Source organism: Thamnophis elegans, chromosome 13, assembly GCF_009769535.1.
Source record: "Thamnophis elegans isolate rThaEle1 chromosome 13, rThaEle1.pri, whole genome shotgun sequence".
Taxonomy (NCBI): Eukaryota; Metazoa; Chordata; class Lepidosauria; order Squamata; family Colubridae; genus Thamnophis; species Thamnophis elegans.
Window position 1 is genome coordinate 16,850,359 of NC_045553.1, and position 17,896 is coordinate 16,868,254.

The 17,896-nt window shown below is 46.4% G+C and overlaps 2 protein-coding genes across 4 annotated transcripts in view; one reads left to right on the forward strand and one right to left on the reverse strand.

Moving 5' to 3' along the window:
• SPPL3 (signal peptide peptidase like 3) overlaps positions 1-10,720 on the reverse strand; it is a 171,844-nt gene extending 161,124 nt beyond the window's left edge. Inside the window, exon 1 of the mRNA XM_032230088.1 lies at positions 10,637-10,720. The gene's annotated coding sequence lies outside the window, so the exon portion shown is untranslated. The remainder of the gene's footprint in view (positions 1-10,636) is intronic.
• The window catches only part of HNF1A (HNF1 homeobox A), a 30,834-nt gene continuing 15,071 nt past the window's right edge, over positions 2,134-17,896 (forward strand). The window contains exons 1-3 of one of the 3 annotated variants that reach the window (XM_032230084.1): positions 2,134-3,874; positions 14,709-14,908; positions 15,952-16,138. In XM_032230084.1, the coding sequence (XP_032085975.1) occupies positions 3,543-3,874; positions 14,709-14,908; positions 15,952-16,138 (719 nt within the window). In that variant the 5' untranslated portion in view covers positions 2,134-3,542. Of the gene's footprint in view, positions 3,875-8,488; positions 9,970-11,260; positions 11,349-14,708; positions 14,909-15,951; positions 16,139-17,896 lie in introns of those variants that run through there. The other 2 variants (XM_032230085.1, XM_032230086.1) reach the window with 2 other exon arrangements.

Sequence of the window (17,896 nt, forward strand, 5' to 3'; positions counted from 1 at the left end):
CCCCCACTGATGGAGCACCCACAACTTCTAGAGGTAAGCCATTCCACGGATTAATTGTTCTCACTGTCAGGAAATTTCTCCTTCGTTCCAGGTTGCTTCTCTCATTGATTGGTTTCCATCATTGTTTGTTGTTCTGCCCTCCGGTGCTTTGGAGCATAGGCTGACCTTCTTTGTGGCAGTCCCTCAAATATTGGAACACTGCTATAAGTTCTTGACTTATAACCATTCATTTAGTGACTATTCAAAGTTATAACAGCAGTGAAAAAATGACTTCTGACTATTTTTTTCGCACTTCAAACCATTGCTGCATCCCCATGGTCACATGCTCAAAATTTGGATGCTTCGCAACTGGCATGCACTTATGACAGTTTTATTATCCTGGGGTCCTGTGATTTCCATTTAGAACCTCCCCAACTGGCTTCTGGCAAGCAAAGTCAAGGGGAAAGCCAGATTCAGAGGAGGGCCTTCTCTGTGGCTGCTCTGGCCCTTTGGAACAATCTCCCCGTGGAGATTCGGACCCTCACCACCCTTCAGGCTTTCCGTAAAGCCGTCAAGACCTGGCTGTTCCAGCAGGCCTGGGGCTGCTGAGTCCCATCCCCTACTCGAATGGGTATGCGTGTTGAGACCTTTTAGACTGTTTTGTACTGTTGTTTTTTTGTGTGTGTGGTTTTCCTTTTTGTATTGTCCTCCCCCCCCCCCTTGGTTTTGTTAGCTGCCCTGAGTCCCTCGGGAATAGAGCAGCATACAAGTCGAATAAAGTCGAATAAACAAGTCGAATAAAACCTTCGCTTAAGGCAGGCATGATTCACTTAATAACTGCAGATATTTATTTAACAACAGTGGCAAAAAGGTCATAAAATGAGGCACAACTCACTTAACAACTGCCTTGCTTAGCATCAAAAATTTTGGGCTCAGCTGTTCACAAGCCAAGGTTGACAAAGGCCACAGATACAGTTCAAATCATTGGCAGAGAGACCAAAACTTGTCCCTGGCAGTCTTCTTCTCCCAGTGTCACCTTTTTGGTCCCATCCCTCCCTTTCTGAGTCTTATATTGGTAGATTTCAGGGTTATTGTGTTTTCACTTTATGAAGAAAGGGATCAAGCATTACAGACTGTGTGGTACACAATATCTAGTTACTTGTGGTTTTCTGCAGCAATGAAATAGCAGGTGGCTCTGGAATTCAATTCTTGTTGGTTGTTTCCATCAGGTGGTTTCAAACTCAAAAATGTCCATGTCTAAAAGTCACTGCCTAAATCAGAGGTGTCCAACCTTAGCTTTGCTGGCTGGGGAATTCTGGGAGTTGAAGTCCACAAATCTTAATGTTGCCAAAGTTGGACATCCCTGCCCCAACTTTATGTTGAATTTTCTCTTAAAACATCTCTCTAGTGAACCCCAAGAATTAGTTCTCAAGTGGGACACTACTCTGGAGCTCATGGCCACTTATAGGCCTGTTGGCCACTCCCCTCCACCCTGCACCAATCAGAAGGCAGCCTTCGCCATGCCCACTCCCCCAAATTTACTTCTTGCCCCATATAAGCTTCCTGGTGGGTATTATGATTAGTGTGGGTGGATGTGTGACTGCATATTAAAGCTTGGCCACTAGCCTACATTTACAAGAGTTTGGGGTGTCCCATGGTCACATGATGGCATTTTGCTGTAAACATGGGTTTATTTCTGGTTTTCAGCAAAAAGGTCCATAAGGAACAATGACTTTGTTTTATGACCATGGGGTTCCCTTTATGATTCATGCAAAAAAATTGTAAAAATGGGTCCAATCATATAATGACCTGCTTTATAGCCATTATGAGTTACTAGGACTAGGGGTGACATGATAGCAGTGTTCCAATATTTGAGGGGCTGCCACAAAGAAGAGGGAGTCAACTTCTTTCCCAAAGCACCAGAAGACAAGACAAGAAGCAACTAAGGAGAGAAGCAACCTAGAACAAAGTAGAAATTTTCTGGCACTGAGAATGATTAATCAGTGGAATGACCTGCCTTCAGAAATTGTGGGTGCTCCATCACTCAAGAAGAGACTGGATAGCCACTTGTCTGAAATGGTGTAGAGTCTCCTGCTTGAGCAGGGGGTTGGACTAGAAAACCTCCAGCTCTGTTATTCTGGTCAGGCTCTGTTATAGACATAAATCAAAGACTACCCTGTAAATAAAATAACTTTCATTGTTTTCTTTTTCTTTTCGTGGGTGGAGGGAGGCTTATCAATTTAACCACTACAGATTAAGCCAAATGCCTCTTGCAACTGATTGTTGCACAATTAATTGGTTAACAATAGTAACCGTAACAAAGCCATTGTATAGATACTTAGTAAGAGAAACTAGATCAAAAGAAAAACACAATTATTGAGAAATTCCAGCCAATAATATTAGTTCACAAGTTAATGATTAATCAGTAAAAACCAATATTTTGAACTAAAACAAATCAAACATATCTTCTTACTAGCTTTCAAGGTGCCTTAGGACTATATAATGTGTTTGTTGTTGTTTTATTGCTAGGTTGTTTTTGAGGATAGTAAGAGCACAATTATGCAATTCCATCTGCCACATTTTGTGAGGAAAAAAGTAGTTCAACCCTATGTCTATTCTTCATAGAATTGGAATGGAGAGAAGTGATTTTTCTATCACCCACGACAGAAGTGGAATGAAGCATGATCCATCGGCTGCATTCCTTTCACCCTCATACTGAGGTTAAAGTTGTTTCTTTCCCTTCCTTACAAGAGGAAACAGGGATGTTCCGGCTGAAGTTGGTTGCCAAAGAAGGAAACAGACCAGCAAGGTCTTCAAAGCAGCCTTTTGCTCAAGGGAGAAGGTCCCATGACAAGGCAACCTAGAAAGTCACACCAAGCAGGCAGCAGAGCATGGGACATGCTCCCTGTTGTGCTGCATCTCAACCCTGTCCTGCAACAGGGCCATCCATGCTGGAGATGACCCTCCGTTAACCTAGAGGAGAACGAGAGGAGCTCTGGAGGGCCCATGTGAGATCTCAGTCTTCCATGGAGCTTCTTAGATGAGATCCCTCAACCTCTCGCCTTGATTGGAAACTCCTTTTCCCACAAATGCGAGGGGATCTTGGTGTGGGGTCCTTGTGCGTCCCTGGCCCTTCTCACCATAAGCCTTTCTCCTCTCTCTTCCTCTCCCACATTTTCTCTCTCCCTCCCTCCCTCCCTCCCTCCCAACGCACTTTGTGAACTGCTGTCGCAATGCCGAAGTCCAAAGTTCAGCTACTTGCCTAAGCACACAGATAAATATGAACCTTGGAGAATTTGCATTGCTCCAATGTAAACAGAGAGGCGAGGGTCCCTTTATCAGGACTGGCTCAGGACAGTGGTGGGGGGCCTAAAGCAGCTTTTTCTCTCTTTTTTTGGTCTTGGGGAAATTGGGGGTGGGGGGCAAAAGAACATCTGCGGCCATTTCTACTCTGCTGACGGCTGGATGGCTGACTTCAGAAGCATGATGTAGCCCCAAAAAAGCAGTTCAGTGGCAAAAGGCGTTGAACACGCAGGCTCCAGGCGAGGCGGACACTCGGGACCATGGTCTCCAAACTGACCCACCTTCAGGTGGAGCTGCTGGGAGCCCTGCTGGAATCGGGGCTCAGCAAGGAGACCCTGATCAAAGCTCTGGCGGAGTCCGAACTGCACCACAGGGAGAGCCAGCCGCTCGGGGGAGCCCTCCAAGTGGAGAAGGGGGAGCCTTGTAGCGAGATGATCCCGCATCTCCCCAATGGAATGGGGGAGTCCAGGATGTCAGAGGAGGAGACCTCGGATGATGGGGAAGACTTCACTCCCCCGATCATGAAGGAACTGGAAAACCTGAGCCCAGAAGAAGCTGCTCACCAGAAAGCCGTGGTGGAGAGATTATTACAGTAAGAGCACTCTAGTCTTCTTCTCACCCTTCCCTCTCCCTTCGTCCCTGGCTCTTTCCCCAATAGGATCCCTCTGAAGGAGACATTGGCTGGGGATGATGGAAGGTGCAGCCCAATGTGCACGGGCCTGGTGAGAGAAAGATGACCCCCAAAGTAGGTTAGGGATCCCAACTAACCTAAACTTCAGAGGTTTATCCCAACCTAACAGTGAGATCCAACTTCTACCATTCCATGAAATCCTGAAAGAGGATAGAGGGACAATGGACATTTCAGGCACATCGGGGTGGGTGGGGGTGGAATCCTTTCTCAGTCAAAGCAAAAAACAACCTTCCACATTCTTTTTTTTTTTGTGGGGGGGCATTTCAAATATTGTTCAGAGGAAACGGTGTGCAGGAACCCCATAGAACCAAGTGGGGAGCAAGCTGTTTGTGAAGGTCGGGTGCTGTAAAGAATTGTGTTGATGGCAGAAGTACCTTTCACCTGTATTAATTGTAACCCATGGCACATGATGAAGCGAGTTGCACAAACACAACTTACAAAGGGGGTTACCCCGCACCTAACCAGCTTAAAAACAAGTAAGTGAATTCTTGGAGGGGGAATAATTCTATACAATTAATTCATTGTATGAGACCCCTCTATTCCTGGGCAACACATTTTGGGGAACACATTTTGCTGCCTGACATTAGCACTGTGCTTGTCCCCCCCGCCGCCACCCCCCCTGCAGTCATGACTCCTGACAGTTTCTGTACAGGATGGAAGTCCCACACACACACAATGCCTCTTCCCCACCTTATGTTTCCTTCATTATCCTGGATCTTAATGCAGGGGCTGTTTTCTGACTCTGTTTTATGCTGTTTTTAAAATTCTTTTCTAAAGGGCTCAAGACGTTGATAAAGAGTGGGTCGTAGATTTGTCCGAATAAAAAGTGAGGAGTCTCGCACTAGGCATTTAATGAAAGGCTCCCCTGGAAAATGTGAAGCCCACATGAGCCCCTCCAGATCTGTTGGGAGCAGCCATCTCTTTTCCCATGGGGAGGGGGTTGAATGCAAATGCAGACGCCCCTCTTTCAGAAGATTTAGATTTAGATTGTTTATTTGTATGCCGCCCTTTTCCCTGGGGGGACTCAGGGCGGCTTACAACTCGAAAGGAAGGGGGGGACAGACTTTTACATATAAGACAGTACATGATTAAAACGCAACATTCATACCATTCGGGCGGGTTACAATCTTTAGCCCCAGGCCTGACGGGATAGCCAGATTCTAAGGGCTGTGCGGAAGGTCTGGAGGGTGGTGAGGCTCCACGGGGAGATCGTTCCATTGGGTCGGGGCTACCACCGAGAAGGCTCTCCTCCGCGTGGTGGCCAGTCGGCATTGGCCAGCGGATGGAACTCGGAGGAGGCCTAAACGATGAGATCTAATGGGTCGTGTGGAGGTGATCGGCAGTAGGCGGTCTCTCAAGTACCCAGATCCACTACCATGAAGGGCTTTATAGGTGGCAAGTAGCACCTTGAAGCGTATCCGGAGATCGACAGGTAGCCAGTGCAACTCGCGGAGGATAGGTGTTACGTGGGTGAAGCGAGGTGCACCCACAATCGCTCGCACGGCTGCATTCTGGACTAGCTGAAGTCGACGAATACTCCTCAAGGGCAGCCCCATGTAGAGCACATTGCAGTACTCCAGCCTAGAGGTCACAAGGGCCCAAGTGACTGTTGTGAGAGCCTCCCGGTTCAGGTAGGGGCGCAACTGGTGCACCAGGCGAACCTGGGCAAATGCCCCCCTGGTCACAGAAGGAAGGGAATGGAGAGATTGCAAGCTCTTCTGCCCTAGAGATTGAGGGAATGTGCCTCCCTAGTAAAGAACAAGCATGCCCTAGATGGGATCCTTACCTGTGGGGCGAAGCAGACAAGCTTGTGGGCTTCTTCCTTTGCCTCCTCTTCCTCTGTTGCAGCTAGGGAAACCTTCTCTACTCCTTTCCCTTGGCTAATTCCCCTTCTGGGGTTCAGCTTCCAAGCTACCTGCCCTTCAGATGACCTCTTCTTCTCGTCCCCCAAGTCGCCCTGACTCTGCGTGGAGATCTAGGGTCAGCTTGGTTTCCAACGTTTCAGGACTGGACTGGTTACTAATTATCCAGTGGCTTTATTATTTCTCTTTTGTCTTACACATTTATAAACGAAAAGGCTCAGATAAGCCTTTTGATCATTAACTTCTGATGATTTATCAGGTGTCTCTTCTTAGAGGAAAGCGCAGAAGCCAGAGAACACCTGTCCTGCAAGGGGGCCTGGGAAACCAGCAGGGCAGAAGGGGAGAGGGAGGGGAGCAAGGGTCTCGGCCTAGGTCAGCACTAGGCTAGGTGTGAATATATAGAATACTTATTCCATCCTCATGAGCCGTATTTTAAAACATAACCTATAACTAACTTTTGAATTCCTTGTATGTTACGGAATTGATTACAAGTAGTCCCTGACTTACAACCATTTGTTCAAAGTTACAACGGCACTGAAAAAAGTGACCTGATCATTTTTCACACTTACGACCATTGCAGCATCCCCATGGTCATGTGATCAAAATTCAGATGCTTGGCAACTGACTCATGTTTACAACGGTTGCAGAGTCCTGGGGTCACATGATCACCTTTTGTGACCTTCCAACGAGCAAAGTCAGGTTCACTTAACAACCACAGTGCTAACTTAACAACTGTAGTGATTCACGTAACAGCTGTGGCAAGAAAGATTGTAAAAGAGGGCACAAATTCACTGAACAACTATCTCACTTAGCAACAAAAAAATTGGGTTCCATTGTGGTCGCAAATCGAAGGAACTTAAATATTTATATACATATTTCCTTCACACATGTACCATAGTATTATGTGCTTCATTTATATATTTATAGTATTGAGTACTGAATGCCATACAAGATAGATAGATAGATAGATAGATAGATAGATAGATAGATAGATAGATAGATAGATGATAGATAGATAGATAGATAGATAGATAGATAGATAGATAGATAGATAGATAGATAGATAGATAGAAGAGAGAGGGAGAGGGAGGAAGAGAGGGAGAGAGATGGCCCAATGACAACAATATTGGCCCTCTGATCTGGCACTATTTCAGAATTCAGAATATAAAATATCTCACATAAATTTACGGAATTAGCTCATTAGGATTTAGCTGAGTTATCATGAAACCATACCAGATGGCTCTGTGGATTAATGAGGCAAACCTTACTGATTGACTTCATTGGGTTTCCCTATAATCAAGTCAGATCCATGATAACTTGGGGCATGGAGTGCAGCAGCCAACCTCAGGGACCTCCCTTCAAAGGTGGGGTCCATCCTCTGCAGAGAACATGAGGTCCTCCATAGTCCCCTCCAGGCCATAGTAACCTCTTGTCTCCCTCCTTTTCTTGCTTTCTTAGAGAACATTCAGAAGAAGCGCCAGAATTATGACACTTTCAGAAGTTCTGGATGGGCCACCTAAAATATAGATCAGAAAGTGTCTGGAAACACCTTTTAAATCAGTGTTTCTCAACCTTGGCAACCTTAAGTGTGTGGGCTTCAACTTACAGAATTCCCCAGCCAGTTAGGCTTGGTTGAGAACCATTATTTTCTTAGGAGGCACAATATGCCTCGTAAAACCGATAAGCCTTAAAAGGTGTTATTAGCCAAAGGCCTTAGCCAGAGGCTAAGAGGGCTCTATTCCTACAACCTCTTCAAGGGAGCATGGATGTCCTCTGTCCTTCTGGGAAACTCCCTACCAGTTTATGTTTTTTCTCCTTTTTCCCTATGGAGAGCATTTCCTTATCATAAACCATCTGGTCACTTAGTTACAAGAAAAAACACCTTTTCTTTGTCATATTTTCCTCTCTGGGATATCTAGTTTTCCCACAGTCCAAATCACAATTCATCACCTGTGTTTTAGTCTCAGGCAGAGGATTTGGGAGGAATTAACCAAGCACATGAAACTAACTGAATTCACATGTAACACTAAACCATAGTTCATCGACCAAACAATCTGTTTTCAAAGGATCCTAGAGCTTGATGGGACATTAGTGGTCATTTAATCCAGGAGTCTCCAAGTTTGGCAACTTTAAGACTCGTGAACTTCAATTCCCAGAATTCCCCAGGCATTATACTTGTGGACTTCAATTCTCAGAATTGAGAAATTCTGGGAATTGAAATTCACAAGTTTTAAAAGTTGCAAAGATTGAACCCCCTGATTTAGTCCAAACTCTCCCTGGGCTTGAAAACCTCCAGTGAAAAGAAGACTTCTTCAGAGCTCCATCAAGAGATAAGCCCACTATTAGGAAATAGATTTTCACATTTAACCTGAATCTATTTTTCCGAAGTTTCAGAACTCTGGCCAACATGAATAACATGAATTTGAAGACTGCTATTCCATTTCCCATCAGTCATCTCTTTTGCAGACTCTTTAAATGTGTAGCTTCCAGGGCAAGATCAAAGGAACCCACAATATGAACAAGCTCCAAGACTCATAATGTGGATCTCCACTGATTAACTGCTTGATTAATCAGTGGAACGACTTGTCTCCAACACTGGAAGTTTTTAAGAAGAGATTGGACAATCATTTGTCTGAAATGGTATAGAGTTTACTGCTTGAGCAAGGAGTTGGACTAGAAGACCTCCAAGGTCCCTTCCAACTCTGTTATTCTATTCTATTCTGTCTATAACCCACCGGGAGGGTCCACAGGGTACAGTCAGAAAAGTCAACATGGCAGCCACAACGGAGTCACTGAAGCTCTACTGGTTTTTATAGGCAACAGCATAAAAAGTTTCTATCATGCTATCCTGGCCATCATCTTTGCTTCTTTGCTACACCCTGTGGATAGCCCTGTATCCTGCCAAATTGAGCCATTTTGACCCCACGCCACCATTTTGCATTTTGCTCATGCTCTAGCCAGTATTTTGCATCCACCGCTCCTAGAAATAACAGCAGCAACAACAGGGCCCTGGTGCAATACCCAAAGCATGAATGGACTTGACACCCCTCATTTTGCAAAGCACTGTTCTCTTTCTTGGCAATGCATCTGTGGCTATTAGCTCCTTGGTTGAGAACAGAATCACTGGAGTCAAACCCCATTGATTACATAGTCATTTGGATGTCTAGAAAACCATACAATAAAATAAAATCAATCCTGCAAGGCTGAAATTGACCTTTTCCACTCTCTTATCAAAGTGTGGAATGCCAGGAGTCTAATGCAAATCTAGTCTAAGGGCTCTGACGAGCTAAAAAAAAAGGTGGGCCTTTTAAATGTGTATTTAAGAGCCCCTTTTCAAAACTCTTTAGAGCAGGGGTGTCTTGAAGACTTCAACTCCCACAATTCCCCGGCCAGCATGCTGGAAAGTTGAAGTCCACAAGTCTTCAAGTTGCCAGGGTTGGACCCCCTTGTTTTAGAGCAGTTGATTGCACTGGTTTTCATTAATTTACACGTTGGTGCAGCTGATTGTAGTAATTGTTCTCTTTCTTGGTGCCTGTTCTCAGCAAAGGGCATTTCTGTGTAAAGGAACTGAAAGAAGAATATTTCCCTTGCTCCCCTCCTCTTCCCAGACCATCTCAATGTGGCTTCATAAACAACTCCTATTGTTTCTTTCACAACTGCAAATGACTTCTTACAGGAAGATTTACCCACTTCTTTGGAAAGTGGGAGTCTACATTCCCTGGTGCTTTTCTACCCAGGAACCTAAAAGTCCCAATTCTGCTCACTTTCCTTGACTAGCAAGGTGCTTTGGTGAGGGGAGGGGGGAAACACCTTGAAATAACTGGCATGGAGAGGGATGGAAGAGGAGCATCATAATCCAGCAGGAAAGACACCACTGCAGCCAACAGAAGCTGGACCCCAAAAGCCTGCCCATCCTTTTGCCTCTGCTGGCATGCCAGGTCTGCCTTGCCGTGTTCCAGGGCCATTTTCTGGACCACCTCCAGGCCTTTTTACTGTCCTCTGGGAACACATTGTACTCTTTATCTTGCAAGGGAGGAGAGAGTAAACATGGACTCTTGTTAATTTATCCAGCTTGTGGAAGCACTTCGGACTTTGGCCTTAGGAAAAATACTGGCAACAGCAAAGGCGCAGAAGGTGAGGTGGCTCTTGCACAGCTGAACAGAAACTCTTCCAGCCGAGAGAGAAGGAGGGAGGGAGGGAGGGAGAGAGAGAGAGTGAGTGAGTGGGTGGGTTCTCTCTGGAAGTCCTGGAGAAGATGTGAACAATTCCAGAACCTCCACTGACAGCTTGCTTGCCATTACCATCAGTAACACGGATGTGTTGAGGGCACGGAGCACCCAGGAGGCACCCCTGCCAAATAGCTAAACGGGGGGGGGGGCAGTAGCCAAGGCTGCGAGGGTTCCCAGAGTTTGAAAAGGGCCTTGTGATAGCTGCCCCCAGATGTTCCACTGAGAGGCAGGGGCTGGAGCCTAGGTTGAGCCTCAAGCCCTTCATTGTGAAGGCTGCTTCTTCCTGAAAGAAAATCCCAAGCCAGATTTCTTTTAAATGGAGAAGAAAGGGTGGATTGGAAATGGAATTCCATTCCAAAAGTAAGAAAACCCATTTAGGCACCTAGAATCACGTCCTGTGGAATAAAAGTAAGCTCTGGGTCCCTCCCTCACTTTTTCCTTGCAGACAGTTGGGCCCATGTCTGACAATTGCAACATCTCTGGTGTTGCCTCAGAGGGCGCAGAATCCAACCTAAGCCAGGAAGGGCCAAATCCACCAAGAAGAATAAAACACAACTGCACACAAATCTTACCTTTCTTCCTGTCCATTCCCGAATCCCCTGCATTCCACAGAAGCGAGAGAGAAGAACGGTCCCGGGTCAAAGGACAGCAGGGATGGTTGCATCCATGGCACGCGTGGTGATCTGGCATCCCGTTTGGCCCTCTGCAAGGAGCCTCAGGGAGGTTTCCCAAGAATCCTGGCTGACCTAGGCTAAACTGGGGCCGCCCCAGGCTGGCTTGGCTCAGCACTGAGGGAGGGAAGACTGGAGGGGGACATCTGGACGTGGAGGAGAGTGAAAAGAGAAAAGGAGATTTCAGCAAGAACGGCGTTGATGGGAGGAACATGGAGTCGTCCCCCCACCTCGAAAGTTGAATTCCCTGTTCTGAGGATTGGGCTTTCTTTTAATGCTAACAACTTGATATTTACTTTCCATTTAAATTTGAGATGCTGCTATAAATTATCAACCAGGCTCTTGTTCCCTTTGAGTTGATAACTAACTACCTGGGTTACTTATTGTTCAGGTAACAAAAGGGAGGTGTGGAAGCCCTTCAGGAATAAGCTCAGGACCAGTCAAGAGAGGAACTTGAACCCCAAGGATGATCCCCATAGGGAGAAGCAGGAGGGCCAAAGGCTGGAGGTCAGGAACTCTGAAGCCATGGGCAGGAAGGGGTCCTCAGCTGTCCCACACCCAGAAGCCCTCCACCAAAGCCTATTTCTCCTGCCCCCAGGAGGGGGGAATGAAGGTGACCTTCTGAATATCTAAGTTTCTTCATACTTTCCTAAGGACCACCTTGACTCCCCACCTCTGCCTCACATCAGAAGGCCCAGACAGGGCATGGTCTCTAATGCTCCTTCCGGCCTCCCTTCAAGGTATTGGAGAGGAAGTGGTTGCTCCAGGAAATGGTCACACACACACACGAACCCCACATTTCCGATTCTACCAAAGTAACAGATAATTCTGGGGACAGATGTGCCTATTTTAGGTGCTCCCTTTCCTTCACTCAAATTTATTTCCTATTTTCTTCAATTGCATTATGGGGCAATGGAATATTGGACATTTTTTTCCAAAGTAAAATAAGCTATTGTGGCCACCTTAAATTCACATCTTTTTATTTCTCATATATATATGTACAGTATAAGGATATGCATATGTCTATATTCACATAAACCTGAAATTATATAATGTAAAATTAAGAAAAAAGATATAAAAGATGAAAGATGCTCCTAATAGTCTCTTTACTCTCTTTACATCAGTGGAGAAATACTGATCTAAGCATTTCAAATTTTCCATCTCTTTGTTCTGTTGTTTGCAGATGTGACAACCATATTTTCTAATCTTTCCTCCAAGTAGTTTATAAATATGTTGAGTGGTAGACAGCCTAGAAAGGATTCCTGCCCCTCCCTGCTTTACCCCTGGCTCAAACCAACTGCTTAGTCATCTGTTCCAGGGTGTTTTCCTCAGGAATAACATCAAGCTAGGTCAGGGGTGTCAAACTCAAGGCCTGCGGGCTGGATTCAGCCTGCGGGGTGCTTAGATCTGGCCCACAGAGCCACCCTGGAAACAGTGAGGGTCTGGCCCATGGTGCCTCTGCCAGCACAAACGGGCTCCCAAGCTCCATTTTGGGCTGTGACGGCCTCCTGCACCCCTCTGCCAGTAAAAACGGAGCTTGGGAGGCCATTTTCACTAGCAGAGGCACTGCGGGCCGGTCCCTCACTGTTTTCACTGTGGGCATGGCCTGCTCGATGTCACTCATGTCAGGAGTGCTTGTGGCGGCTGAGTACTCAGCCAGCGAAAACGGGCTCCTGAGCTCCGTTTTCGCTGGCAGAGGGTTGTAGGAGGCTGTCGTAGCCAGAAACAGAGCTCAGGAGCCTATTTTCACTGGCAGAATGGTCGGATCGCCACAGGCGCCGCCGACATGAGTGACATCAAGCAGGCCATGCCCACTCTGGCTACACCCAGCCCAGGCCCCTGAGGTCAGTCACAACCCTGATGTAGCCCTCAATGAAATTGAGTTTGACACCCCTGAGCTAGGTGGTATTTTGCTCTCCATTCTCTCTCCCCCCGCACTTTTTTTTTTAATGTGAGGCAGCTTTTTACCTTCTCTGAACTTCTGACATTCTACCTTCCATGGTTCCTCAGATACACTGAAAAGCCCTCCAAGACAACATCCACGGGTCCCTTTGTTCCTTTTGGATGGAACTGACCTGATTTTGGAGCCCTAAATCCATTTGAGGCAGTCAGGACACCTCAACCTTGCTTTACTCTCCTTACTCCCCTTTCTTTCAAAATCCCGTGAAGTGTTAGTACCAATTTATAATGCCTTGATAAGACCACCCTTGAAATATTGCATCCAGTTGCCATGATATAAAAAAGATATTGAGATTCTAGAAAGAATGCAGAGAAGAGCAGCAAAGATGATTAGGGGACTGGAGGTTAAAACATACGAAGAACGGTTGCAGGAATGTCTATTCTAGGGAAAAGAAGGACTAAAGGTGATATGACAGCAATGTTCCAATTCTTGAGGGGCTACTACAAAAAAGAGGGGGGTCAACCTATTTTCCAAAGTTCTTGAAGGCTGATCAAGAAGCAATGGATAGAAACTAATGAAGGAGAGAAGCAACTTAAAACTAAGGAGAAATTTCCTGACAGTCAGAACAATTAATCGGTACAATGGCTTGCCTTCACCAATGGAGACTGGACAACAATTTGCTGGAATGTATAGGGTCTCTTGCTTGTGCAGGGGGTTGGACTAGAAGATCTTTGAGGTTCTGTTATGCTATTCTGTTTTTTGTTTTTTTGCCATTCTCCTTTTGTCCCCCATCCTACTTGCACTTTGAGTGTAATTCCCCCGAGGAGAAGCTGGAAGCCAAGTAGGAATTGGGGCCTCTCCCCATCTTGCCTTCCACTCTTAGCAGCCGCCCACTCCTCCCTCCTCCTGCTTTCACCACCCCTGGAGCCAAAAGGGGCTTTCATTGCTTTCGGCTTCCCTTGTGAGCTCTGCTCCTTTGGCCCTTCAGGGGTCCCCACTTCCTGCGTTAGCTGCTGTCTGACAGGCTTCCGTGGGGATTGACACCCGTCTCCTTGTCCCTTTGGTCAAAAGCTCCTTGGGCTTCTTGGGTGGGTTCCTGAGCTGCTTTTTCCTCCTTAGTCAGCATCTGAGTTTATGAGGCATTCTCTTGCACTCCCTTTAAGAGAAATTTTGTCTGTGGGATTCTGCCTAGTATTTCTCTGAAGTTGTTTTCTTCTTCTTAGTGTTTTTCCCACAAGAGCTGGGTCTGCCTTTTTTGTTTGTTTGTTTGTTTTGCTTTTGATCAACCAAGCGTTGATCAATTGGTTGAGTTGGGAAGAGGATGGACTGGCTTCCCTCTGAGCCTGAGGTCATGGGCTAAGAGAGAGGCTCTGGCACAGAGTCACCCACCTGGCTAAGGCAAGACTAGAACTCACCCTCTCCTAGCTGCATCCTTGACTGCTAGCCGGGGTGGACAACCAGAGCAACTTTACGACCTGTGGACTTCAGCTCCCAGAATTCCTGAGCAAGCATGGCCAGTTGACGTCCACAAGTCTTAAAAGTTGCCAAGCATGGAGACTCCTGACCTTGAGGGACAGGAGGAAGACTTGTCAGCAAGACAATAGTCAGAGAGAGAAGAAATCTGAGCCTGGGCCAGAAAGCATCTCAGACAAGATCCTCCTTGGTTTTCTTGAAGATAGTGAGAGGGAGGACAGAAGGAGGGGACTTCAGACTTGCAGGATTCTGTTACTAGGACTTTGGAATAAAAGTTGTCTTCCTAAGCATAAGGCTGGCATGGTCTAATTTAATATCACCAGGCTAAAACAGAATTGTGGGAACTGAGCACAAAGCTGGAGTCTTCACATGTTCCAGGAACCAGAAAATGGAATGTTATTCCTAAAACCTTTACTCATTTGGAGGCAATGTATTGTGTGAACCCAGCAATTCTGAATTGTTTATTCTTGTAAGCTGCTCGGAGTCACCAAGGCTGAGTTGGGTGGCCATATATATTATCTTAAATAAATAAATTCTATCTCAAGATTCGGAGGGGGGCAAGGACCCCACTCTGAGACAGCCGTTCTCCATCTCTTCCAGGGAGGATCCATGGAGGGTGGCAAAGATGGTGAAATCCTACCTCCAGCAGCACAACATCCCTCAACGGGAGGTGGTGGACACAACAGGCTTGAACCAGTCCCACCTCTCCCAGCATCTCAACAAGGGCACCCCCATGAAGACTCAGAAGAGAGCCGCCCTGTACACCTGGTACGTTCGCAAGCAGCGAGAGGTGGCCCAGCGTAAGTACAGCAACTGGCAGCGATGTGCCCCCTTTCCAAGACCCTTGTAGACCAGGTGCTGGCTCGGATTCTGGGAGGGATCTCTGTTCCAAAATGTCCAGGTTGGGGGCATTGCTCCTCTGAGCAAGCTTTCCCAATTCAGAGGTGGGAGATGGTGCCCTAGGCAGACCCCCACCCCGAGATTCGGGCAGGTCTTCCTCCTTTTGGGTCTGAGGGCTGCTGTGGGCAGAGGGTGAGACGGACTGGGGAAGGCTACTTCTTCCATTGATGAGAGGCTCTGAGTCAGTTCTGAGGCCCCATGGCTCTTTTCTCTTAGTTTCTCATTGACAGTTATCAGCAGGAAATGGTCAGATGTTAGCCACACCTGCCAAAGGGTGGGGAATGTATTATTATTGCCTCTTCCTGGGTTGCAAGCCAAGCAGAAAATGTTTCCTGTGGAAATACAGTAGCATGTCATCCTCTGGATCTGAAATCCTGATCCTTGAAAACTTTGGGAAGGGGGGAATCTGCAAATATCACTCTAGAATCTGTACAAAAAAGATGATGGGTTCAAGACAAGAGGAATAGGCAGCAAACCCACCACAATTAGGTTTAATTTCATTTAATTAATTGTACATATACATGTAATTAACTTTGTCCTCTTTGTCACGTACATAAAATTGCCTAGCATCACTCAGACACTGCAAGAGGTGGGACCTAAATCAGGGCTCCATCCGCTCCCATTATTCCCAATTTCTTATTGGGCTGGGGTGAAATTGTGATTTTTTGAATGTGAATATTTAATGTTCTGCACTGTTGACTTGGGTGGCTATAGAAATGTGCTTAATAAATAAATAATGATGCATAAATTATTTCCCACCATCAATAGCCTTTGGTCTTGGAGGGAACAGATGGGGGGAAGCTAGCTGAAAACAGAAGCCGCCAAGACCCCAAGGAAACCATCAAAGGAGCAGCTTCTGCTCTCTTTTCCAGAGCTCAGCAACCCTTTGCTTTCCACTCCTGCCCTGTGGATCCCTTCCCAGAGTCTCTTTTTGCCCTTCCAGAATTTACCCACGCCGGCCAGGGCCTCATGGTGGAGGACCCGATGGGGGAGGAACTCCCGGTCAAGAAGGGCCGGAGGAACCGGTTCAAGTGGGGCCCGGCCTCTCAGCAGATCCTCTTCCAAGCCTACGAGAGGCAGAAGAACCCGAGCAAGGAAGAGAGGGAGGCTCTGGTGGAGGAATGCAACAGGTACTGGGGAGGCGGACCCTGTCTCGCGCCCATCCCAGGATGGGCCTCCTTGGGAGGAGACCTTTGGATCCCTCTTGGGAGTCTTAGCTTCTGCCTCAGTTTCCCTTTTCCAATAAGCAACCAAGTTGGAAGAGCATTTAAAAGCAACTTATTAGGGAACTCTATGAGAGGGAACCCCAAGAAATGGATTACATTTATTTTATAGTTAGAACAACAGACAGCTTCAAAGCAAAAGTCCATTGGCTTAGAAAGAGCCGTCTGTTCAGTTACATCACAAGAATCACAGCATACGTAGCCATTGGAAAGAGCATTGTGTTCTCAGTAAAAGTAAAAGAAACATTTGCAAATGCTAAACATCCAAATAGGCTTGGGTAAGATACCTTCTCAGCACTTCTCAAGGATGGGCTTAACTGTTCTCTTTGTTCATGGAGGCTAAAAATGAAACTGTTACCTACAATGTGTTGAAAGCTCTCCTGCCAGTCCCGGTTCCTGAAAGAGAGGCCTTTTCTTGAAGGTTTATGGGAAATTATTAGCAACACCATTGAAAAAGCAAATTTAAAAGAAATACAAGGAACCCCCTGTTAATTACACAGTGCAACAGTATTACAAAGCCATGTTTCAGGTATGATAAAGTTCACCCTCTGTGGCTCTCAGAGCCTCCCACAGGCTACCACCGGAAAGGCCCTGCCAGGCTAACTGCCCCTTGATCCAGCCCCACAAGATGGGAAGAGAATTTCCTCCTCCGTAGGCCAAGTCCGGTCTGCTCCAGACCCCCGTTGGGAGGGAGAGTTGAGATTTCATCAATTTCCCTCAGTCGAGCAAGACCATCAGCTCCGTGAAAAAGGGGTGAATGCTTCTTCAGTCTCCCATCTCTATTTTGTTCCAAGTTAACCTTAAACAACTAAACATCAATTGAGCTTGATGCAAAAAAGAGAGAGAGAACACCGAGAGATTCAGCACAATCATACTTCGATTATAATTAGCAGAGTGCAGAATACACGAGAGCTTCCCTAGGCTATTCATGACAAAAACTTTCAAACTTATCTATTTTTGTTTGTTTGTTTATATCCTGCTTTTATTGTTTTTACAAATAACTCAAGATGGCGAAGATACCCCACACACCTTCCTATTTTCTCCACAATAACAACCCTGTGAAGTGGATTGGACTGAGAGAGAGGGACTGGCCCAAAGTCACCCAGCTGGCCGTTATTCCTCAGGCAGGACTAGAACTCCTGGTTGCCTGGTGAATGGCCAGAGTTACCCAGCCACCTTTCATGGCTAAGGCAGGACTTGAATTCATGGTTTCCTGCTTTCTAGTCAGGTGCCTTAATGACTAGACCAAACTGGCTCTCTTCCTAACTCTGGAGAAGCAGTTCCGTGACAGTTTGCCTGTTCTGAAGAGCTGAATCTTGCAGAGGATGCTGGGCTCCTACCTAAGCATTTTGAGGTTCATCAGCACCAGCTCTGGCACACAATACTTCTCTGCAATTGCATGTTAGGCTGAATAAGCCATCTTTCGGAATGGTATTCTTTTTGAGGGCTGTTTGAATAGTTTTCCAAAGTGGTGCATCATCTCTCTTGAACCTGGTTCACTTATCAAATGAGCCATAAAGCAGTCTGCTGGGTTTGGTTTGGTTCGATGTGCTACGTAAATCCAACAATTGCGGGTGATGGCTCATAATTTATGGTTTAGCAGAAGTGTGGAAACTCTGTTGAAGGAAGCCAATTGTCCTACTCTTGGGTGTGCTTAGCTTGCTC